Source organism: Martes martes (genome assembly GCF_963455335.1).
Source record: "Martes martes genome assembly, chromosome: 3".
NCBI lineage: Eukaryota > Metazoa > Chordata > Mammalia > Carnivora > Mustelidae > Martes > Martes martes.
In genome coordinates, this window is record NC_137890.1 from 186,689,367 (window position 1) to 186,716,150 (window position 26,784).

Sequence of the window (26,784 nt, forward strand, 5' to 3'; positions counted from 1 at the left end):
AATAGAAACAGCTGGCAAACACCCCCTCAACCATGTGATTAAAGTTGTTATAAACAGGATAAATAAGTAAAATCTTAAAAAAAAAAAAAAAAAAACTTCCAGAGACCAAAAAAATGGATCCTATACAAAGGACTGGGGATAACAGTGGCATAAGACTTCTCAAGCACGGCACTGGACGCCAGAGTACAATGAAGTCAGATCTTCAAACTGGGATGAGGAGGGAGAGGATATTATCTTTCGAGTTCTATACTCAAGTGTGAATATAAAACAATGACATTCAGACACTCAGGGATTCTAAAAATTGAGCTCCCACTTGCCTTTTCTCAGGAAACCACTAAAGGATTTCCTCAGCATTTTGAAAGTAAATTAAAAATAGGAGGCCAAGATTCAGGATACAGGGAGCTTCCAAAAGCAAGGTGAAGGGAAATCCTGGCATCACTACAGGGGAGCCCTAGGATGACAGCTGCACCACAGCCCAGAGAGCAACCAGCGCAGACCGCAGGACAACGGGGTGGCTGCAAGGCAGTGAACGACTGAAGACCGAACGTGAAGTGGGTCTGAGCACACTGGAACGCTGGTCTCTCATATAACCACGAAGGCAAAGTTGCCAATTGCAAGGCTGGTTCATTGAGTCCTTGATGTTTGAGTTGGTTCCTCTGGAATTACTGCCTCTTCCCTCTCTGTGACAAGGTGACAGATGTAGCTGCAAAGCATGTCCTCAAAATCAGGAAAACACCAAGGAAAAGTTTCTCTTGGTTTCCAGAGAGAAAAACCTTACCTAGCAGTCCTATCCCATCAAACTTCCCCTAAGATTCCAATGACCCAGAAGTCACTTCAAGGAAAGTTGAACACTTTAATAAGTGTTGTTTTCTCTCTTCTAGTTCAGAAAGCACCGATGCCAAGCTGAAGTCCACAGGTCACGGCCTCCAGAACGTTGTACTAGATAAAGCAAAGGCCATAGGTACCGGAGCCAGATGCCTCGGCATATATATACCCCATCTCTACTTACTGTCATCTGGGTTCTCACCTTACTTAGGGAACCTCATGGTTGACTAAGATAGATGGCTAGATCAAGGTGATATTTGTGCATTCCTGGGCTCCCTCACCAAAATTAGCATCTACATACTTTCATAGTAGCAGCCCAGTTAGATCCCAACCACTAAGTTAGATTCTGAACCCGAGAGCTTATCTATGGCATTTATAAGAACAGTGGTAAACTACACGTTCTTCTATCCATCAAAAGAAAAGTAATATGAGCAGGGATAAAAAAATTATCTGGATCTTATCTCTGCTATTTGAAAAACAATTTGCTTTTGAAAAAGTAATTATAGGGGCACCTGGGTGGCTCACTCGGTTAAAGGTCTGACTTCGGCTCAGGTCATAATCTCAGGGTCTTGGGATTGAGCCCCGCAGCAGGCTCCCCCCTCAGCAGGCCATTGGCTTGTCCCTCTCCCCTGCCCTGCTCAGGCTCTTGCTCGCTCTCTCTAATAAATCAGTAAAATCTTAAAAAAAAAAAAAAAAAAAAGGTAATTATTTACAAACTACAGACACTCTGAGGGGATACCTCATTTGTTTTTTTTTTTTTTTTTTTTTTTTTAAAGATTTTATTTATTTATTTGACAGACAGAGATCACAAGTAGGCAGAGAGGCAGGCAGAGAGAGAGAGAGGGAAGCAGGCTCCCTGCTGAGCAGAGAGCCTGATGTGGGACTCGATCCCAGGTCCCTGAGATCATGACCTGAGCCGAAGGCAGCGGCCTAACCCACTGAGCCACCCAGGCGCCCCGGGATACCTCATTTGTAAGTGGAAAGACACTGCTTTACCTGTGTGAAGCCCGAGCAGACTGTAGGAGTCCTTCACCACCGTATAACCAGCAAGTGGTACACGGCAGGCAATCAAAACAGATTTATCAAAAAAATTGATGCAAACATGCTTTTATGTAGGGAGCTAATTACTGAGGTTCCTTGTTGATCTGAGGAAACAAACAGCACTCTGACTAGAAAGGTAATGCAAGGGGGCTGTTGGGTATGGAGTGAAAGGAAGATCAATATTAGTTAAAAGAAGACTGAATTTTGCCCAGATTTGTTTCATAAAATGCTACAGTTAGACTTTACTACATCTAGTTAAAATACACATGGATAGGGGCACCTGGGTGGTTCAGTGGGTTAAAGCCTCTGCCTTCGGCTCAGGTCATGATCTCAGAGTCCTGGGATCGAGCCCCACATTGGGCTCTCTGCTCAGCAGGGAGCCTGCTTCCCCACCCCCCTGCCTGCTTCTCTGCCTATTTGTGATCTCTGTCTGTCAAACAAATAAATAAAATCTTAAAAAAAAAAAATACACATGGATATAATATAGGATTTCAATAACCAAAATAACTGTACAAAAAATAAACAAATTAACTTTATTAAGTTACCACTTCAGTCCTTCGACATTGATTTGTTTACAAAAATATCAGTTTGAAATATATTATTGAAAGTGAGTACACACAATAAATAGAAAATAGAGATGCATGGTGCTGGAAACATATCAACCAACTTATCGTCATCTGTTGCCCACTATTATAGGCAAGATTTGACGAACAATCAGCATTATTGAAAGAGTAGTGAAAATACCTGGGAGAGGGTTGCAAACTACAAGAGAAGTAGCTTAAAGCTCTGGACCGCTCACCAAAAAAAAAATTCACTGTTTATCTGGGAGTTAATCTCACTATACATGGCACTGAATTACCTACCGCCCATAAGAACAATTTAAAAATAAGGAAAGTAGCCAAGGAACCTTCATTAACAGTATTTTTAAGTCAAAGTTTACTTTAAATATCTGATGATTATCCAAATATCCTAAGCTAAGAGGCATATCCTATAACAATAAGTTATAAATAGTCTGAATTTAATAACTTAAAGGTGATATGGTTAATATAATACATACTACGTGAGTATCTCAACTAACCTTCAAATAAGGTGATAATTAAAAGGTTTAAATTTGCAGTTTCAATTTCTGGTAAGAGTGCTGTCCATATTCTAGTAATAGTGATGACATCCCATTATCGTAAACATGCTAATACACACATTACTCTGAATTACACTTGGCTGAATTCTATATACATGTGGTTCCATATTCCAAGTGCAAATTCTCAATGGTGCAGATTTATAATCAAAGCTGGGTTTAACAAATGCTTTCTGACTCCTGAAGGCAAATGATGAAAGCACTTCCTAAAAGTGAATAAACTAAAATTATAAGTAGGCGACCAGTTCTTTTTCCCTTTACGTGTGATGAACTTCATGAAGCATTAATTCCCGAGGTATATTTGTTTCTGGACCATACAGCTTACACGCTCTTCTTTCAAAGGCAGCTACCATCTGCTTTACAACTTCATCGAAAAACAGTGTGGCAAGCTGAGAGTGTAGAAGGGAGCGAAATTCAAAAGAAATCTGTAGGAAAAGGTTAATTATTTTAGGAAGATCTTTCTTTCTTAACTCAATCTCTACTTAGAGTAGTGGTATACACACTGTGAAATGTGCTGCTTGGCCAGTATCTAAGGCAGAGCTGGAGGGGTGTATCTAGATGAAATTTTTTAACCTCCCTCAGAAGATAGATGCTCAGTTTCCACAGTAAACCCAACTCCTGCTGGTACCAAAAGCTTAAGTAAACACAACCTGAAGGTCATTTCAAGACAAATAATCTGCTTTTGTTATTAAGTTAAAGAAAACTGGAAAAAAGCTTTACTGAATGAACACCGTATTATTCTGGCTTCTTTTTTAATGTGCCCCTTTTAGATCTATCCTATCTCTGAAAAGGAAATAAAGTAGGGAACTAATCCTTCTGATAGGTATTCTGGGAAAAGTAGCAGCAGGAAGAGGAGATTGAGCCACAAAACAGATGGGGTAGGTGGTACAATCTTTAAGTCAACAATGATTTAGAACTTCATTTATATCTCCTCAAGATATAAGTCGAGGCAGGTGGTTTGAGAAAGTTTTTTAAGGACCAAATACCCACCAACTTTTTTTTTTCCACTAACTTTTAAAACTGCTTTAATTTTCATTTTTTTGGTAGTTTTTCATTTTGAAGTAATTTCAAATTTATAAAAAAAGTTGGAAAAATAGTACAAAGATTTCTGATACACCCATCACCCAAATTTCCCTTTTTCCAATGCTTTATATAACCACAATGCAATTAGTAAAGCCAGGAAATTAAGTTAATGCTACTACGTAATAACACTAATATCTAATCTACACAAAGCTTATTCAAATTTCCCCAACTGTTCCATTACTGTCCACTAATTTCTGAAAACAACTCAAGAGCTTAGAACAGCAGCATATAGTAATTTAATCAAAATCATGACTATTCCTTGAAATGCAATGCCTGAGTTGCAAATACAGAGAATAACTCCTGTATTATCTGTTCAAAGAAAAGCCGTAAGTGGCTTTAAGTTTTCTATAGCTAAAGTGATGTGAACAAGAAAATACCAAGTCCCTAGATTTTAAAAACACATTTTCCCCCTTCTGCACTTTATTTCTGTACCATAAATCAATGCGTAGATTTCATTTGGTGTTAATAAATGGTTATTAAGCTCTTAGTGAAGTCATAATATGTGTCCTATAATCTGTGGACCTATAAAAATTAGAAAATAGAGAAGGACTGACTATTCAAGGTTTCAAGAAATAGAAAAAGAGAAAGATTCATTAGTATTCCTTCTTATAAAGTTAGTATAGAAAAAGGAATTCAATATTCAGAATTTGAGATTTTCTGAAAGCCATCTTTCAGTAATCACTATGCACGTAAGATTCATGACAGCAGCTAGATTCTAATCAATGGATTATTCCTTCTTTATCAACTTCACCTGATACTCGGAACAAACCAACGGCTGTATGAGAGACTTACTGAAAAATCCAAGGTACAAGTTCTTGGGTAGCCAGGAAGACCTGGGCTAAAACGCCAAACAGTCTCCAAATGATTGAAAAGCCTCCCATCAGTACAGGATGCCTAGAATGAAATGGAAAAAAAAAAAAATTGCAGTAAAATACCATTTTAGACTGTCTAGAATCTACAGTTGAGAATGATTTTTTAATTTTTAATTTTTTTTAATAAAATCTTTTTTTTTAAAGATTTTATTTATTTGACAGAGAGAGAGTAGGCAGAGAGGCAGGCAAAGAGAGAGAGGAGGAAGCAGGCTCCCCGCTGAGCAGAGAGCCTGATGCTCTATCCCAGGACCCTGAGAACATGACCTGAGCTAAAGGCAGAGGCTTTAACCCACTGAGCCACCCAGGCGCCCCTTAATTTTTAAATTTCTAAGGATTTATTTCATTTTAGAGAGAGAGAGAGCAAGATAGAGCATAAGGTGGGGTGGGGAACAGAGGGAGACAGTCTTAAGTAGACTCCGTGCTGAGCATGGGCAATGCAGGGCCTGACCTCATGACCCTGAGATCACAACCTGAGCAGAAAACAAGTCAGTCGCTTAACCAACTGAGCCACTCGGGTGCCCTGAGGATGATTTCTTTCTAAAATATGTTTGTACGTCAGATCACAGAGGATAAAAAAACACCTCATTTTCAGTTTGGTACTAGGAAGTAATCTCTTGCCAATATAAGCCATTTTCTTTCCTCCCGGGATCCCCAAGATTGTCAGTTCCCCCCTCCTTCATTACTGTCACTCAGGGTGCTTACAGTTTTCTCCTCCATCAGCAAAACAGGAAGTGATTTTTCTGGAAGTTTATTTCCGGCCCTGCCACTTATAAGTAATCCCGAACAATTTAATTCCCTGTACCATGTTTCCTTAAATCTAAAAAACAAGTATAATATATATATATTTTTTTTTTTTAAGATTTTATTTATTTATTTGACAGACAGAGATCACAGTAGGCAGAGAGGCAGGCAGAGAGAGAGGAGGAAGCAGGCTCCCCGCTGAGCAGAGAGCCCGATGCGGGACTCGATCCCAGGACCCTGAGATCATGACCTGAGCCGAAGGCAGAGGCTTTAACGCACTGAGCCACCCAGGCGCCCCAAACAAGTATAATATATATTTTATGCCATCATTATATGCCTAAAATAGTTATAAGGTATCTGGCACAGATCCCAAGTGGGGTTCTAGAATTCTCCTTTCCTACCAAAGATTTTTCTCTCGTCTGTCACATTTAGTGACATTATTCTCTAAGGGCAACTGTGGTTCTAGTTTTCCTGAGTCTGGCCCTGGCCCATGTCCCTGATCCATTGCTCTCTAACCTCTAATCTCTTCAGTGTTCATGTTTATTTTAGATGTGTATGTACCCACTGAAACACAGTATTTAGAGATGTTAGGAACAGTGGCATCTTGAGATCTCCCATTCTTTATCATTCAAAGAAGGCTGACTGAGACCCATTAAGAGCTGCCTCCTGCAGTGTGAAAAAATGGCAGCCAAAAATCACAGTCACTAGAAGATTGTCAGGATTGATTATGACTTTGAATGAAGTTCAGCTTCTGGGCCTTAATACTAGTAGACAACTGATCTCAAGAATACTTATCACCTTCCCTCACCAGCAAACCATCTTTTAAATCCTTATTTCAGGGGCACCTGGGTGGCTCAGTGGGTTAAAGCCTCTGCCTTCAGCTCGGGTCATGGTCCCAGGGTCCTGGGATCGAGCCCCACATCGGGCTCTCTGCTCAGCGGGAAGCCTGCTTCCCTTCCTCTCTCTCTGCCCGCCTTTCTGCCTACTTGTGATCTCTGTCTGTCAAATAAATAAATTAAAAAAAAAAAAAAAAAAAGCTGTTAAATCCTTATTTCAAAGACAACACCCAGGGCCCCTGGGTGCCTCTCAGTCAGTTAACCCTCTGCCTTCTGCTCAGATCATGATTTCAGGGTCCTGGGATCAAGCTGCATGTCAGTGAGGCTCCCTTCTCAGCGGGCTCCGCTTCTCTCTTTCCCTCTGCTCCCCCCCTCACTCCTGTGCGAGAGTGCTCGCCTCTTTCAAATAAATAAAATCTTAAAAACAGAAAAACAAAGTCAACACCCCCCCTCCCCAATTAAGCCTTAAGTTTCCAGCTCTTTTGGCATATCCCGGGGCCAATAAATAATCAAGTCTCTCTACCTTTCTTTTTTTTAGAGAGAGAGAAAACACTCACAAGCCAGGGCCGGGGTGGGAGGTGGGGAGGCAGCACAGAAGGGGCAGAGAGAAAATCCAGGTGCCTCTATCCCTTTTTTCTTTGATAACGTATTCCTCTTACCAGTTTAGATGTCCCTCCCATGAGCTTATACACTACAGATCAGCAAAAAGGACTTGCACATATAAACTCTTTTCCCCCAGAGTGTACTTTTTCTTCCCCAGCTATTGGCTCCCTAAACACAGAATGCAGGATTAATTCTGACTATATCTGGATCTCTCCACAGATAGTTTAAAGTAGAAGCCAAAGAGCTTAAAATATATTTGCAGTTCATTCCTCACTTCTTCATCAAAACTCTGTTGAGTCAATTATCAGATGAAAACACAGTAGAATCATTATAAAGAAAATCAACGGCATCCATATTAAAAAGCATTTACAGAGAAATGCTCTGTTTCCACATTTATAAAAGAAAATATTTTAATTGTTAAAATGGAAACCAATAGAGGCGCCTGGGTGGCTCAGTGGGTTAAAGCCTCTGCCTTCGGCTCAGGTCATGATCCCAGGGTCCGGGATCGAGCCCCACATCGGGCTCTCTGTTCAGCGGGGAGCCTGCTTCCCCCTTCTCTCTCTGCCTGACTCTCTGCTTACTTGTGATCTCTCTGTCAAATAAATAAATAAAATCTTTAAAAAAAAATGGAAACCAATAAATGTTATAAAATTTATTTAGACATGATAAAGTAATAGTCATCAGAATGCTAACTAATAACTAAATTTAGTCACATTATGCTAAGTCAGTGGGGAAAAGTGAAAGTTTTCTTCAAGGGTTCAGTTTTATATACAGTTCAATAATGACCATCTAATTTTTAAAAGCATCAACAATCTACTATAAAATCGTATTATTTCAGTTACTGAACTTTAAGGTAAATGTTCCACCCTTCTTTACAATCATATAAGAAGCTTATAGGAGGGGTGCCTAGGTGGCTCAGTTAGTTACTCATTTGACTCTTGATTTCAGCCCAGGTCATGGTCTCAGGGTCAGGAGATTGAGCCCTATATTGGGCTCCACATTGAGAGTGGAGTCTGCTTAAGATTTTCTCAATCCCTCTCTCTCAAAAAAAAAAAAGGCAGCTTATAGGAAATTTAACAATGAAGGAGAAACAGTTATTGGGAATACTCACTATAATATATCAACTTCCTCTGACTACTTTTTCACAAAATGTGGCAGTGCTGTATTCATACCAATAATCTAGCCCAAGGACCCACAGATTTTTCCTGGTATGTTTAGATATTGCTAAAGGCCACATTCTTAACAGAAGAGATACTGACCACAATAGGAGGTGTTATGATGACGACCTACAACTGGTTCTTCTGATGAACTGATCCAGACCATACATGTAATGTATGTATTACATACCTATGGCATGTAAAATGTTTAGCCTATGACCCAGGCAGTAAGATTCCCTGAACCAATGCCTCTACTAAATCTGCTGAAGACTTTCAAGGGCTTCTGGTCATTGCAAATTCATGTACAGGAGAACTACTGATATGTCACAGGCACATTTGGGGTAATAAATAATTTGCAGAAAAAAAGTCACATGGCTTCTGCTGCTCCCTTGGTTTTAATGATTTGTATTTTGTGCCACAGGCTTGTATTAGGTATTAAAATCCAAAACATGAACCCAGGGACAACTGAAAGCTGAGTGTATGTAGTTGCGTGTTATTCTCAAATACATCTTCAAACAAATTAGCACATTAAGTGAAGAAGCTTATTTTAATGGAAAAATAGCTTTGGGATCTGACATACAGTATGAGTTTGCATAAGGTTCATAATTTCTCTAAGCCTCATAAAATTGAGATAGCAATGATCATTTCATAGATGTTATTACAAAGATTTTATTTTTCTTTTTAAAGATTTACTTATTCATTGGAGAGAAAGAGAGAGAGAGACAGCATTGCACACAGGGGCAAAGGGAGAGGGAGAGAGAAATTCTAAGCAGACTGCATGCTGAATGCATAACCAAATGCAGGTTTTTTCCCCCCAAGAGTTCTTTTATTTAGATGCAGCATAATATATGAAGATTTAAAGTTATAAGACACTGAGGTCAGGAAATAGAAAAATGTTTTAAGATTACAGAGATACTCACTGGTGTCAGAAAGACTGAGCCAGAGTCTTGGCTCTGTAACCTTGGGCAAGTTACCTAACTCTTCTAAGTCTTAATTCGCTCAAGCATAAGATGGAGAACAGTTAACATTTGAATCTCAAAGGGCTATAGAGAAGAATAAGTTAATAATTCCAGTTAAGGCCTACAAAGAGCTCTCTTACAATGCTAGCTATTTTAAGAGAGACAGCACAGTATAGTAGTAAAGAACTCCAAAATTATGAGACAAACAGGTATAACCATTCACAATGGCAAAGTCCCACTGGGACATGGCCTTTTAAGTGGAGTTCAAGTTTCAGAGTAAGACGAGCGTGGACTCCAAGTCTTAGCTTCAGGACAGTAGACTTTCTCTGGTATGAGAGATACCACCTTCTTCAGTACCCAACCAACAAGGAGCTGACAAAGGCATTTAGCTCTGGCTTATTACCAAGAAATGATATCCTATGGGCATAAAATACAACTAAGCTTTAAGCCTTTGGTCAAAAAACTCTAAGAATTCACAAGAACTCTGTGGAATTCTGCCTTTCTGTGTGTTTAAGCCTGGGTATCTGACTATACATGTCCCCTCTTCTGACAAGGGTAAGATAATCAGTATAATGCATGTAACAATACCTGGCATTTCAGTTCCCACTGCATGGCAGGATGACTTCAACAATGTTTGTTATCCACATTTGTATCTTTTTTACCTTTCTTTATCCTCTCACTTTCCCTTAACTTTGAAACAAACAAACAAAAAAAACTAGGGCAAAAATTAATTTTAAACATTTTTCACTTGTGTGGTCCAATCTTTCCCAAGGGTCAGTAATCCTCAAATGAAGAAAAAAAGAAAAACTTCTTATTTACATATTCTAGTCAAATTTCTGTTTAGAAAGAAAAATGCTAATATTGTATAAAACAGCATAGTTAAGAGACATAAGAAATCATTTGTTTATTCCCCCCTCCTTCTCTGATTAGTTTACGGAAATACTTTTAAGCTATTATACTTTAACTCATTTGATATAATCAACATTTGGGAAATATTTAAAAACAACGAAAACCAAAACCATTACCTTTACCAAATGTGGTTTCACCAAGGTTACTACTGATGTGTAGCGCTCCAACACAGGTGGAAACCCAATTTCTAATCGTGTTTTACAATATCCGGTTCTCTTTGATATTACATCTGATTTTTTGCACCAAGGAACAAAATGCTTGTAATCCTCCATTCCTGATACCACATCGTACATTTCCTGCATAGAATATCTTGAAAAAAAAAAAAAGAGGTGTTAACTACACCTAGTTATAAGGCACGTGAATACTTTAAACTGAATATAAATAAAACTTAGTGTGTATAAGGCAATAAATCATTTGGCAATCATGCTAAACCACATGATGAAATGAATGACTTCAAAGCAATACAAAAAAATAAAAGGGAACTAAATATTTGTATAAAGCAGAGGTCATAATTTAGCATACCACAGGCTGAATCTGGCTTACAGATGTGTTTTTTGAAATTTTAATTAGTGGCCAGCATTTAAAAATTGAGAGTTTGAAAAAAAAATACAAAAAACAAAAAAAAAACAGGGTACCTGGGTGGCTCAGGTCATAACCTCAGGGTCCTGGGATAGAGTCCTGCTCAGGCCTCCTGCTCAGTGGGGAGCTGGCTTCACCCTTTGCCTCCCCCCCTCCCCCACTCGTGTGCTCACTCTCTCTCTCTCTCTCAAACGAATAAATAAAATCTTAAAAAAAATACCCTCAACTGAAAGCAACTTAAATACATATCAGCTGATGGACAGTAATAAATGCTTAATATAATAAAAAGTATTAGTAAATTGTGGTATATCCATACTGTGGAACTCTCTACCAGTTATTTAAAAGAATTAAATCAAATATATACCTAAAGTTTGTTTGTTTATTTATTTTTTTAGTAATCTCTACACCCAACATGGGGCTCAAACTCATGACCCTGAGATCAAGAGTTGTGTGCTTTTCTGACTTAGCCAGCCAAGCATCCCCCCCGTTGTTTTTAAAGTTTTGTGTCTTTTTTGTAAGATCAAATATATACTTTAGAGCAAGGAGGTTTACAATATATTATTATATGAAAAAAAGCACTTTACAAAGCAGGCAGGATATGAATAATTCTATTATCCATTTAGGAAAAATTGTAAGTAAATACTGTATTTCTAAACATTTGATGTTTAGTTTTTCCTGAAACTAACTGTTATGTTAATAGGCTATCTGTAATGAAATACAATGTGGGGCTCGATCCCAGGACCCTGAGATCATGACCTGAATGCAGATGCTTAACAGAGCCACCCAAGCACCTCAACAATTAGTAGTTTTTAACTCAAGAAAAAGAAGTAGGAGTAAAGATAGCACATATACTTCCATACTGTTAGGTTTTTATACAAGCATGCAGTATTTCTGTAATTTATAAAAAAAGAAGCCATTCTAGAACACAAGGGAAACCTCTCATTCTTTTAATGAGCCAGCATAATGCCCCGCCAACCTGAAAATGACAACATAAAAAAAAAAAATCTGTAGACTAAATATCAGCAAATAAAATCCAGCAATGCATTAAAAAAATTAGCAATCAAATGCAATTCTTTTAAAGATTCATGGATGGCTTAAAACCAAGAATTATATATTATAACCGTATTAACCAAAAGAAGAAAAACTGTGTAATTCCCTCCATAAATGATCAAATAGCATTCCCATTAGATTTAGAAATAAGATAAAGATGCTAGTTATTGTGGTTAGGTAATGTTGTTTTGGGGAGGAGTCCAAGATGGCAGAGGAGTAGGAGACCTGAGTTTCGCCTCCTTCCAGGAATTCAACTAGAGAGTTACAAAATCATTCTGAACACCTGTAAACTCAACCGGAGAGCTAAGAAAAGAATAGCTGTAACCCTACAAATAGAAAAACGACCACTTTCTGCAAGGTAGGACAACAAGATGGAAAAACTAACCTCAGAAAAGAGAAAAAGAGGCAGTACTGACTGCCAGGAACCTTATCAGTATGGACAGAAGTAAGATGTAGGAATGAGGGTTCAGAATAATGATTATAAAGATACTAGGTAGGCTTGAAAAAAAGCATAGATGACACCAGAGAGTCCCTTTCTGGAGAAATAAAAGAACTAAAATCTAACCAAGTCAAAATCAAAAAGGCTATTAATGGCTCTATCTGCCTTCGGCTCAGGTCATGATCCCAGAGTCCTGGGATCGAGCTCCGCATTGGGCTCTCTGCTTAGCGGGGAGCCTGCTTCCCCTCTCTCTCTGCCTGCCTCTCTGCCTACTTGTGATCTCTATCAAATAAATAAATAAAATCTTAAAAAAAAAATGGAGGCTCTAACTGCTAGGATAAATGAAGCAGAAGAGAGAATTAGGGACACGGAAGACTAAATGATGGAGAAAAAAGAAGCTGAGAAAATGAGAGATAAACAACTCCTGGATCATGAGGGGAGAATTCAAGAGATAAGTGATACCATTAACCAAAACAATATTAGAATAATTGGGATACCAGAAGAAGGGGGGGGGCAGAAGGTATATTGGTATATTGGAGCAAATTAAAGGGGAGGACTTCCCTAATCTGGGGAAAGAAACAGGCATTCAAGTCCAGGGAGCACAGAGAACCCACCTCAAAATCAATAAAAATAGGTCAACACTCTGACATATAATAATAACATTTACAAATCTCAGAGTCAAGGAGAATATCCTGAAAGCAGCTTGGGACCAGTGGTCAGTAACCTACAAGGTAGAAACATTAAGACTGGCAGCAGATCTATCCACGGAAACTTGGCAGGCCAGAAAGGACTGGCATGATATATTCAGGGTGCTAAGTGAGAAAAATATGCAGCCAAGAATACCTTATCCAGCTAGGATGTCATTCAAAATAGAAGGAAAGAGAAAACTTCCAGGACAAACAGAAACTAAAAGAATTTGTGATCACCAAACCAGCCCTGCAAGAAATATTAAAAGGGATACTTTGAACAAAAAGAGACCCCAAAAGTAACACAGACCAGAAAAGAACAGAGACAACATATAGAAACAGTGACTTACAGGTAACACGATGGCACTAAATTCATATCTTTCAATAGTTACTTTGAATGTAAATAAGCTAGATGCCCCAATCAAAACACACAGGGTATCAGAATGGATAAAAAGGTGAGACCCATCAATATGCTGTCTGCAAGAGATGCATTTTAGATCCAAAGTCACCTCCAGATTGAAAAGGAGGTGGAAAACCATTTATCATGCTAATGAACATCAAAAGAAAGCTGGGATGGCAATCTTTCTATCAGACAAATTTAGATTTTAAAACAAATATGGTATTAAGAGATAAAGAAGGACGCTATGTCATAATTAAAGGGTCTCTCCAATAGGAAGATCTAACAATTGTAAATATTTATGCCCCTAAAATGGGAGGAGCCAATTAATAAGCCAATTAATAACAAAATTAAAGAAACACATCAATAATAATACAATAATAGTAGGGGACTTTAACACCCCCCTCACTGCAATGGACAGAATATTTAAGCAGAAGATCAACAAGGAAGCAAGGGTTTTGAATGACACACTGGACCAGATGGACTTCACTGCTACATTCAGAGTATTTCCATCCAGAAGCAACAGGGTATATATTTTTCTCGACTGCACATGGAACATTCTCCAGAGTAGATCACATATGGGGTCACAAATCAAGTCTCAACTGGTACCAAAAGACTGGGATCATTCCCTGCATATTTTGGACCACAATGCTTTGAAACTGGAACTCAATCACAAAGGAAATTTGGAAAGAACTGAAATACATGGAGGCTAAAGAGTATCCTACTAAAGTATGAATGGTCAACCAGGAAATTAAAGAATGAAAAAAGTTAATGGAAACAAATACAAATAAAAATACAACTGTTTCAAATCTTTGGGATACAACAAAGGCAGTCCTAGGAGGGAAGTAAATATCAATACAAGCCCTTCTCAAGAAACAAAAAAGGTCTCAAATATACAACCTAACCTTATACCCAAAGGAGCTGGAGAAAGAACAGAAAATAAAGCCTAAACTCAGCAGCAGAAGAGAAATAATAAAGATCATAGCAGAAATCAATGACATAGAAACCAAAAGAACAATACAACAGAGAAAGGACCCAGTTAAATAAAATCATGAATGAAAGAGGAGAGATCACAACCAACACTGAAAAAATACAATTATAAGAACATATGCTGAGCAACTATATGCCAACAAATTAGGCAACCTAGAAGAAATGGATGCATTCCTAGAGACATATGAGCTACAAAAACTTAAACAGGAAGACACAGAAATCCTGAACAGAGGGGCACCTGGGTGGCTCAGTGGGTTAAAGCCTCTGCCTTCGGCTCGGGTCATGATCCCGGGGTCCTGGAATCGAGCCCTGCATCGGGCTCTCTGCTCAGCAGGGAGCCTGCTACCCCTCTCTCTCTGCCTGCCTCTCTGCCTCCTTGTGATCTCTGTCTGTCGGATAAATAAATAAAATCTTAAAAAAAAAAAAAGAAAGAAAGAAAGAAAGAAAGAAAGAAAGAAAGAAAGAAAGAAATCCTGAACAGACACATAACCAGCAAGGAAATTGAAGCAATAATCAAAAATCTCCTAAAAAACAAAAGCTCAGGGACAGATGGCTTCCCAGGGGAATTCTACCAAACACAAAGAAGAATTAATACCAGGGTGCCTGGGTGGCTCAGTCAGTTAAGCATCTGTCTTTGCCTCAGGTCATGATCCTAGGACTGAGCCCTGCAGTGGGCTCCTTGCTCAGTGGGGAGCCTGCGTCTCCCTCTCCCTCCGCCTGCCACTCCTCCTGCTTGTGCATTCTCTCTTGTTATCTCTCTCTCCTTGTGTCAAATAAATAAATAAATAAAATCTTTTAAAATATTACTATATTCTTCTGAAGCTGTTTCAAAAAATAGAAATGGAAGGAAAACTTTCCAACAATTTCTATGAAGTCAGTATGACCTTAATCCCAAAACCAGACAAAGACCCCACCAAAAAGGAGAATTACAGACCAATGAACCCTGATGAACATGGATGCAAAAATCCTCACCAAGATACTTGTCAATAGGATCCAACAGTACATTAAAAGGATGATTCACCACGACCAACTGGGGTTTATTCCTAGGCCGCAAGGGTGGTTCAACCTCCTCAAACCAGTCAATTTAACACACTACATTAATAAAAGAAAGGACAAGAACCAACTGCCACTCTCAAAAGGTGTAGAAAAAGCATCTGACAAAGTATAGCATCCTTTCTTTTTTTTTTTTTTTAGCATCCTTTCTTGATTAAAACTCTTCACAGTGTAGGACTGGAGGGAATGTATCTCAATATCATAAAAGTCCACAGCAAACATCATTCTCAATGGGGAAAAACTAAGCACTTTTCCCTAAAGTCAGGAACACAAAAGGGATGTTTACTACCACCACTGTTGTTGAACATAGTACTACAAGCCCTAGTGTCAGCAATCAGATGACAAAAAGAAACAAAGGGATCCGAATCAGCAAAGAAGAAGCCAAACTCTCACTCTTTGTAGATGACATGATACTCTGTGTGGAAAACCCAAAAGATTCCACCCCAAAATTGCTACAACTCATACTAGAATTCAGCAAAGTGGCAGGATATAAAATCAATGCACAGAAATTCATTGCATTTCTATACACTAACAATGAGACAGAAGAAAGAGAAATTAAGGAGTCAATAGCATTTAAAATTACACCCAAAACCGTAAGACACCTAGGAATAAACCTAATCAAAAAAGCAAAGGATCTGTACTCAGAAAACTGTAGAACACTCATGAAAGAAATTGTAGAAGACACAAAGAAATGGAAAAATGTTCCATGCTCATGGATTAGAAGAACAAATATTGTTAAAATGTCTATGCTACCTAGAGCAATCTACATATTCAACGCAATCCCTATCAAAATACCATAAACTTTTTTCACAGAACTAGAACAAACAATCCTAAAAGTTGTGTGGAAGCAGAAAAGACCCCGAATAGCCAAAGGAATGTTGAAAAACAAAACAAAACAAAGCTGGTGGCATCACAATGCCAGACTTCAAGCTCTATTACAAACCTATAATCATCAAGACAGTATGGTACTGGCACAAAAACAGACACATAGATCAATGGACCAGAAGCCAGAAATGGACCCTCAACTCTATGGTCAACTAATCTTCCACAAAGCAGGAAAGAATGTCCAATGGAAAAAGGACAGTCTCTTCAACAAGTGGTGTTGGGAAAACTGGACAGCCACATGCAGAAGAATGAAACTGGACCATTTCCTTATACCACACACAAAAATAGACTCAAAATGGATGAAAAACCTAAATGTGAGACAGGAGTCCATCAAAATCCTAGAGAACACAGGCAGCAACATCTGTAACCTCAGTCACAGCAACATCTTGCTAGACACATCTCCAAAGACAAGGGAAACAAAGGCGAAAATGAACTACTGGGACCTTCTCAAGATAAAAAGCTTTTGCACAGCAAAGGCAACAGTCAAAAAAACCAAAAGGCGACCAACAGAATGGAAGAAGATATCTGCAAATGACATAACAGATAAAGGGCGAGTATCCAAAATCTATAAAGAACTTATCAAACTCAACACCCAAAGAACAAATAAGCCAATCAAGAAATAAGCAAAAGACATGAACAGACATTTCTCCAAAGAAGATACCCAAATGGCCAACAGAAAAAAATACAAATCAAAACCACAATGAGATACCACCTCACGCCAGTCAGAATGGCTAAAATTAACAATTCAGAAAACAACAGATGTTGGTGAGGATGCCGAGAAAGGGGAACCCCTTTATGCTGTTGGTGCAAAGGCAAGCTGGTGTAGCCCCCCTGGAAAATAGTATGGAGGTTCCTCAAAAATTGAAAACAGAGTTACTCTATGACCCAGCAATTGCACTACAAAGTATTTACCTCAAAGATACAAATGTAGTGTTCTGAAGGGGCACCTGCACCCCAATGTTTACAGCACCAATGTCCACAATAGCCAAAGTGTGGAAAGAGCCCAGATGTCCATTGTCAGATGAATGAATAAAGAAGATGTGCCATATATATATATATATATATACACACACACACACAATGGAATACTACTCCTCCATCAAAATGGAATCTTGCCATTTGCAACATGGATGAAACTAGAAGGTACTATACTAAGTGAAATAAATCAATCAGAGAAAGACGATTATCATATGATCTCACTCATATGTGGAATTTAAGAAACAACACAGAGAATCAGAGGAGAAGAGAGGAAAAAATAAAATAAGACAGAATCTGAGAGGGAGACAAACCACAAGAGACTCTTAATTATAGGAAACAAACCGAGGACTGCTGAGGGGGGACAGTGTAATTGGATGATAGACATTAAGGAGGGCACATGATGTACCTATACCTCTGAAACCAATAATACATTTTACATTAATTAACTGAATTTAAATTTTAAAATTTAAGTAATTCAAGATGAAAACAAAACATTGTTTTCAAAGTATTAGTCAATGTAATCAAATCAGAACATCAAATATGAGACATATGTGTGTAACAGTATTATGTGAAATGATGTCGGCAGGTTACAGGACTATCAATTCGGAAGAGAAACAATTCAGAATTCAGTCAAGTAACATGTTATAGAACTTTAAAAATTAATGCCTTTCCTATATTAACAAGAACCAGTTAGAAAACAGTCTATAGTATAGAAATGCAAAACACCTACAAATAAATTCAACACAAAAACTTCAGGGCCTCAATAGAAAGCAAACAAACAGAAACCAACAGTCTATGGAACACGTAAAAGATGAGTGAATAATGAGAGCCAGATTCATATTATTCTTACAAAGACTCACCACTGTTACAACATAATTCAACTTAGAAATGATAACAGTATTTGAGACCACTGCTGTGGCCTGACAAAGACGGCTGGGAGTGTAATTCTGTCCCCTCTTCAACAGGTACAGGGTCATGATCAATCAGGCCACGTCCTACAACTACCCAGTGCCCACGACCCCACAGGGCCCAAGCTTGGAGTGGCTGAAGAAACTGTGAGCACCTCTTATGGCAGGGAGGACACCCCCTCCCAGTGGCCAATAAAATGTGAAAAGGGGAAGAAAAAAAGATACACAGTAATTTAAACAATCACAATCTAAATTACAAAAGGGATGCTTTGGAATAAGAGAGAATGAGTCTTTATGTATGTTTAAATTAATCTTTACGATCATGAAATGAAGTCCACAGTAGAGGGGAGGGAAAAAAAAAACCCTACCTCCTAAAACCTCTGACGTTTTACTCACTTTGAGATAAATGCTAAAATAAATCCCATGAAGAAGTATGAAATCTTGTAGCCAGGAAGTTAATTGTAATAAATAATAAAATAATTTATTTTCTATAATAATAATATAATAATGAAATATTTTAAAATTGTAATAAAAGCATCTAAGAAAGTAGTATAGCATAGTGGTCAACGGGATGGGCTTGGTAGTCAGAAAGGACTATGCTCAAGTACCAACCCTAAAACTAAGCCACATGACCCTGCTTAGGTTGTTTTGCCTCTCAATTTTATTTTCTTCATCCATAACTAAAAAGTAACTCTACAGGGTTCTTTTGAGGGTTAAGTGAATTCGTTTTGGCATAGTGCACAAAGCTTAATAAGCATTTAATAAAGAGACACCTGGTTGGCTCAGTTGGTTAAGCGTTCGACTTTGGCTCAGGTCATGATTTCAGGATCCTGGGATCAAGCCCCGCATTGGGCTCCTCACTCAGTGGGGAGTCTGCTTGTCCCTCTGCCCCTCCCTGCTTGTGCACATGCTCTCTCTTTCTCAAATAAATAAATAAAATCTTTAATTTTAAAAAAGAGCACTTAATAAATAGTAACTAATATTATGTGTTTATGTCAAATACGGAAAAAAGGTAAGATGATCACTCGGTAAGACCAATTTGTAATAAAAAGAATTTCAGCGTGAGAAAGAATAAGGAAGTAAATAACAATAAGTAAATATGGTGGGGAAAATAATCTTAGGATTCATGCATGACACTTAATGTACATTATTTCCATGAGCTTTAGTTTCCCCATCTCTAAAATGGGATAACAACACCTACTTTACATGGCTATTGTGAGAATTAAATGAAACCATAAATATAAAGCACCCAGTAATACCTGTCAAACGACAGGCACACAGCATTAAAAAAGATATTGGTAGTGATTCAAAAGTAAAACAGACCAACGCATTATTTATCTTTTCATTCACAGATACCAGCTCTGGCAAAGATGTCTCCCTACCCAATTATTTAGGCTCTCTTTACGTGGTGTTATTGCTGGGAAGAAGTTGTTCCCCCCTTCCCAGAGGCTACTATTCGCAATTTCCCTCATGCATTAAGATGGTATTATGTGACTAGTTCATGCCAATAATCCCTTCCAGATCAATATGGTTTTTTTTTAAGATTTTATTTATTTATTTATTTATTTATTTATTTATTTAATATTTATCGCTGTGCAGGGGAGAGTGCGCACAAGCAGGAGGAATGGCCAGAAGAGGAAGAAGGCTCCCTGCCGAGCAAGGAGCCCCATGTGGGATTCGATTCCAGCACCCTGGGATCATGACCTGAGCTAAAGGCAGACACTTAACTGACTGAGCCACCCAGGCATCCCTCAATGCGGTTTAGAGTCAAGTCTATCTTTAAGAGACTCTGAGGACTAAGAAATTACAAAAGGCACAAGTTAAATGGAGCCTAGGTTCCTAAACTGCTGCCCATGGATGGGGAACACCCACTTGAACTTTACATAAGAAAGAAATAAACTTTGGGGTTTTACCTGTGTAGCTGCTAGTATTACCTTAACCAATACAGTGACTTAGCCAGTAATAAAGGTAATTTTAGTGACAAAAGCTGAGTCTGCTGAAGGTCCTTCACTACAGAAAAATCAGAACAGAAAAAGCAACTGAAAAAATTAATGAAATGCACTTGTACAAGAATTCATGTAATACTTAATGGCCTGTTGAGAATTGGGACCCCTTGTAGAAATTCCCGTATGAACAGATGCTATATTTCTAGTTTAGCAGAACTGCAGTCTCTCTATTCTCTTCTCTATATACCCCCCTAGATCAAGGGCCCAGCCTTGCCCATTGACTGGTTCTGCAAATAAAGTTTTATTACCACAGAGTCACACATTTATTACATATTGTCTACAGCAATATGTCATTTGGGGTAAAATTACAATGACAGAGTTGCTGGGTTGCTACAGAAACAGTACGGTCCACAAAACCTAACATATTTACTACCAGGTCCTTTACAGAAAAAGTCTGACAACCTATACCCCAAGTGGTAGGAGCCGCTTAGCACATCTGTATATTACTTATCTATGCATGTCTATATGTGAGGGAGCTATATAAACATATTGGGCCCAACATACCACTAATGTTGCCACTATAAAAACAAACGATGTACAAACATGCAGGTCTAAATAGTTCGATTACTTCCTTTACACACCAACGTTTAAATCTATCCTATAAAGTTACCACATAATTATGTTCACTCAGCAACTATTTATAAAAGAGAAAAGGCTATGAAAAGGCCCAACTAGAAAAACCAAAGCATATTCTGTACAAAGAAAATCCAGCAAAAAAGTCACGATATTCTACAGACAATTGTGAACACACTCTTTTAGCAGAACTATTAGTCTATACAAACCCTATAATTCTCCTCTCTGAATATTCTTTTCTTTTGTTTATTAATGGTGCAGCAATTTTGAAGAAGGTTCTTGCACAGATCTCCTTAGGCCAAACTGAGGTATGTATCAGAAGAGTTCTGCTCATCAGTATGCCACAGGAAGCTGAATATCTAAGGAGACAAAAAGTACTTGATTTAGAGGAGCACTGAAAATTAAAAGAAAACACAAATTTTATCTATCACATGCTACTTTTTTTTTTTAAAGTAATCTCTACACCCAACATGGGGCTCAAACTCATGATCCTAATAGGAAGAGTCACATGCTCCACCAACTCAGCCAGCCTGGTACCCCAGTAACGATCACACTTTAGAAGGCTTCACAACTTTAGAATATTCCTGAAAAATACACACACACACACACACACACACACAGTTGCGCACACATGCATGCATAGGCACACAGAAAAAAATCAGTTTCTTAAGTACCATAAAGAAAACTAAAAATAACAGCTTACAGTTAGGGTTAGAAGTTTCTGGCACAAATGGTATCTTTCCCAGAAAGTTGGCTTTCAGTCTATAATCACAATATATTCTTCCCATACACTTGCTAGAATATTTATCAGCTATTTTCTTTTCTTTTTTTTTTTTTTAAGTAAACTCTACCCGCAATGTGGGGCTCGAACTCATAGACCCTGAGACCAAGAGTCACATGCTCTACTGACTGAGCCAGCCAGGACCCCTCCATCATCTACTTTCTAACTCATCTATCCAGGCTATCTTCCCAGCTGGATCCACAGATGTTCCTTACTTCCTACAAGACTGGAGACTGGAGATCTAGTGGCCCTGTTAGAACTGCTGCTTTGTTCTTTCCCTTCCAATCTCCATTTCAATGCACACATGTAAAAACTCATGTCAAGGAAACTAAAGTGTGACTTGTTTGTGGTACTTCTAAATATAGATGCCAGGTATACTTTTTTTCACCTGAATATTTTTGCCTTTCCTTACTAAGATTATTGTATAACTATTTTATACTACTCTTCATGTATTAGTTCACATACTTATTGAGCTCTTGTTCTGTGCTAGGCAGCAGGGATATAATGGTAAAAATAAAAATTCACTCTATGAGGATTACTTTGTAGGTGAGGATTCAAAAAAATTGCTAAGAAAGAAATGGGGGTGGGGACATGTAATTGGGAGCTCCTTTAGATAGGGTGGTCTAGGAAGTTTTCTGAGGTTATATTTCAGCTGCAACTTAATGGAAGAAGTTAGCCACAGAAAGAAAGAAATAGGTATGTATGTACTTAAGAAGTGTGAGAGTGTGTGTGTGTGCACGCGCGCGTGCACACGCGTGTGTGTGTACACACAGTGTACATGTATGGAAGGAGAATAAGTAGATGGGGGGCATTCCAGGTAGTAGGGACAGAGCTTGGCAGTATCCAGAAACTAAGACTAACAGTGTAGCAGCAATATAGCAGGCCAGGAGAGTACCATGAAATAATGTTAGACAGACTGGAGCTGGATCATGCTAGGAATTATTAACCAAGATAAAGCAATTTGGAATTTATCCTTGGTGAGAAGCTGTTTAAGAATTCCAAGTAAAAGAGTGTTATTTCATTAAATCAAATCTTCAAATTATTTTTTTAAACCGTATTTTTTAAAAAAGATTTTATTTATTTATGAGAGAGAGACAGGGCGCATGCACACTGGAAGGGCAGAGGGAGAGGGAGAATCCTGAAGCGGACTCCCTGCTGAGGGTAGAGCCCAAGGTGGGGCTTGACCCCAGGACCCTGAGATCATAACCTAAGCCAAAATCAAGAGTCGGCCGCCACCCAGGCGCCCCCAAATTATTATTTTTTTTCATTTTTTAGTTTTTTTAAATGGGTTGGGGGCTGGGAAGGAACTGCAGAGGCTACCCCCCGCCACTCCCGTTCCACTTACAGGCCACTAACTGCCAGCGATGCCCAGGTATGGGCCGACCCCCCAGCTCCACCCATTTTCAGAGCTAGTTGATTCAGTGGGTGAGCTGTTAACACAGTCCTCAGTGGGCCCAAATTATTTTTTAAAAGGGTAATGGATGGCCTGGTCAAAACTCCTTATCTCATACATAAAATTCGCTTTATAAAATAGGATTTACATATAAATAAAATTTCTTTAAGGACATAGACACCCTACAGTGTGTCCAGGGAGGAAGAGACAATGAAGTCAAAACAAAAAATGGTTGAAGAAATTGGGAATATTCACCCAGAAGATAGGGATGACACCTGAGAGTATGGTTCCAAAATGTAAAACAAAGTCCAATCGAATGGAAACAAATTTGGGCTCCAGAATACAAGAAAGAACTTTTGGACAATTAACACTCTTTATAAAAATTAGATGGGCTTATTCCAGAGGCAGTAAAATAGAGGTCAATGAAAACGGTTAAGCAAAACGCTGCACAACTATTAATTAAGATGTAACAGAAAAGAATAAAACATATGGGGCGCCTGGGAAGCCTCTGCCTTCAGCTCAGGTCGTGATTCCAGGGTCCTGGGTCGAGCCCTGCATTGGGCTCTCTACTCAGCAAGGAGCCTGCTTCCCTTCCTCTCTCTCTGCCTGCCTCTCTGTCTACTTGTGATCTCTGTCAGATAAATACATAAAATCTTTAAAAAGAAAAAAAGAGGGGCGCCTGAGTGGCTCAGTGGGTTAAAGCCTCTGCCTTCGGCTCAGGTCATGATCTCGGGGTCGTGGGATCGAGCCCCACATCGGGCTCTCTGCTCGGCGGGGAGCCTGCTTCCCCCCTCTCTCTGCCTGTCTCTCTGATTACTTGTGGTCTCTGTCTCTCTCTGCACCAAATAAATAATAAAAAAAAAAAAAAGAAAGAAAAAGAAAAAAAGAATAAAACATATGAACTGTATGGATGAACTTATTAGCCCCTTTTAAGACTTTAAGATATTTATGTATCCAGCTCTAAATAACACTTCAAAAAAATGAACAATGGGGAAAATAGAGTAAAACAAGACAGCTTTCAGAATTCTAGGTTTTCGGGGCACCTGGGTGGCTCAGTGGGTTAAAGCCTCTGCCTTCGGCTCAGGTCATGATCCTAGAGTCCTGGGATCGAGCCCCGCATCGGGCTCTCTGCTCGGTGGAGAGCCTGCTTTCTCCTCTCTCTCTGCCTGCCTTTCTGCCTGCTTGTGATCTCTGCCTGTCGAATAAATAAATAAAAATCTTTAAAAAAAAATAATTCTAGGTTTTCTAAAGGGTATCAGAGGAGGTATTTGGTTTTATAATAATGGTAACAGCATATTTTAAAGATATCTATGATATTCTTTTTTAGTCAAAAGAAGTTTTAGATAGATTCATCTCCTAGAGAGAAAAAGATGTTGCCATTTTAGATTCATCTCCTAGAGAGAATAAAAGTGTTAGTGTTCCCAAAAATCTTTAAAAATATGGTTTGTTATGTGAATCTTATTTTAAAGGCAGAGATAATATTAAAATAAGCCCATTGTGATTTTTCTCTAGAGTAAACCTATGGGGTTTGCTTAGCAGTCAGATTACACCAATAAAAATGAATGACAGTCACTCTGCTAAATGAAGCAGAACAGCGGAAATAAAAAAGTAGGCAGTTAATTCACCTTCCCCCTTTAAAAAGTCACATAACGTAATTTAGGATCTCTGTTAGTTATATTGATCACAAAAACCAAATCTGGTGTACAAAATACCTAATCACATTTCCCTTGTAAGATATTCTTTAGGCGACTTTGTCAAAAGTTTTATCTATTTCCCCACTTTTCGTATACTTTGTCACCTATTATGAGACAATTATGAGACAGATATTGAGCACACTTAATAATTTTCTGATAAATCAATGTTAGAAAGGGCAGCATCTCTGAAAACCTTTATTTAAAAAATCTAAGACCACTGCTTCTGAAGAGGTGACGTGGTTGACTATGAAGCTTGTCACTGTACACGGTTTTGAATTTTGTACCAAGTTTGTGTAATACCATTTCCCCAACCTCCCCTTCTCCCTGCCCCCCTCAAAGCCCCCCAAACAACCCTTACACAATCTGATTACAATTATAAAGGAAATATCTGTGCTTAGAGCAAGCTAATAGTTTTCCTGATGAGTTCCCATACTATGGTTACAAGCCCTGGACAGCACATCTATTTTCACACATTATCAAGAATCATGTCCTCAGCTGCAATGAGGAGCCATACAGTCATATGTATCATTTAACTATGAAATTAAAACTGAATCAAATGATGGACAGCTTTTTGTCACTCACCTTCCCATAATACTACATCTCAAATACTCTAATAAAGGCCAGAACGTATGTTAATGCTTTTGCCTAAAAATGAGCACATAAACTCCCTCCCTCTTCATTATTATAAATAAATATTTGTCTTGGAATCTAAGCCTTAATTTGATCATTAAAACAATCAGATTTTTTCTTAGAAATAAGAGTTGTGTTTATTTGCAAGCCAACATTTTATAAGGGTAACACAAACAGATCTAAAGCAGGATAGGCTATGTTCTACTTAGAACTAGTTTTTTAGGTTGTTTCCTTCAGCAGGACTAAACGATATGAGATTATTTTATTTCAATTTCAACCAGTATTTGTCTAAAACGATTGAGAGTTGGCGGGGATTTAGGGTACTTGAAAAATTCTTCATTAAATCTAAATTCCTGGAACTTAACATTTGTGCTTTCTCCCTTCATTCTGTACTGTTTACAACTCAATACATTTCAGACACTGAGATTTTCGAGCATAATTTATTCCAAAGTCATTAGTGAAAAGAAACGAAGCGGTGGAAGTGTGGAATCGTTCCTGACTCCGCCTCCAGCCACCAAAAAGGAACCAACCAGGAAAATCCAAGGCTGGTTCAAGGTTACAGGACAAGCTTCAGTCGAGTGGGAAAAAAATCGAGGTCCCCTACTTCGACTACGTTTAGTTTTGTAAGCACCGAAGGGCGCAGTCGAGGACCCCTACCCGACACTGGGAGAGTACTTCCGGCCAACTGGCCCGGGAGCAGAAGAGGGCTCGCCGCCGGGCCACGAACCCCGGCAGCCGGCCACTCGCGAACCGCAAAGTTGGAACTTCCCGAGACCGGCGACAGCAGGCCGTGGGGGGAGGAGCCCGGAAGAGTCCCAAGTACCCGCGGCCGGGCTGCTTTACCCGCGGCCGATCAGTCGCGCCGCCGCGGATTCCCCACCTCTCGCGAGGGTAGCGAGTCACCGACCCCGACGCGGCGTCTGGGGCAGGCCGGCGAGCCTCCCGCCCGGAGTGACGAGCGCAAAGCCCAAGTCCCTCAAATGCCGATCTCAGGACACTCTCTCCCCTTAGAGACGCCAAAATGCACCGGTCCGGCACCGCCTCACCTCAAAATTCCTCGGTCCCCCCACTCAGCAAGCCCAGGCCGAAAGCTACCCCCGTCGCAGCACCCCTGTTGTTTATTACCTGACGTTCTCCGCAGGCCCCTGCGCCGGAGCCGGGGTTCCGGCCGCTGCCGTCGACTTTGGACGGCATCCCGAAACCACCTTCCTCAGAGCCCTCTGACCGGTCCGAGCTGCCATGATCATCTCACTGAAGCCGGTCGCCACCTCCGGGACCAGGCCCACGGCACCGCCCTCCTGAGGCGGGTCGAGCCGCCCGGCTCCGGGGCCTTCCCACCAATCGGCGGGCCCCGTGAGCCGCCAGACACGCCCCCTCTTCCCACCCTGAAAGCGCAATGCTGACGCCAGCTCCCACTTCCTGTAAGGCCTACTGTAAACGCTGTCGTCATCCTCCTGGCCAATCAGAGGGAGCGCAGGGCCGCCCGGACACACCCCTCTGCAGGGCCCGCCTCTCGTTCCGGCCGCGCGCTCAGGCGCCTTTTTCGTGAGACGCGATGGGCGCCCTCCTCGCCTCCCGCGC

At 39.5% G+C, this 26,784-nt stretch overlaps 1 protein-coding gene across 1 annotated transcript; it reads right to left on the minus strand.

Moving 5' to 3' along the window:
- Positions 1 to 2,376: 2,376 nt before the first annotated feature.
- On the minus strand, positions 2,377 to 26,502 carry COQ10B (coenzyme Q10B). The gene is made up of 5 exons (XM_080798684.1): positions 26,329 to 26,502; positions 20,915 to 21,064; positions 10,278 to 10,470; positions 4,877 to 4,978; positions 2,377 to 3,426 (listed from the first exon to the last, which is right to left on the minus strand). Exons 1-5 carry the CDS (start codon positions 26,448 to 26,450, stop codon positions 3,259 to 3,261), a joined length of 735 nt encoding a protein of 244 aa, XP_080654810.1. The 5' UTR covers positions 26,451 to 26,502; the 3' UTR covers positions 2,377 to 3,258.
- Between the last annotated feature and the right edge of the window lie 282 nt (positions 26,503 to 26,784).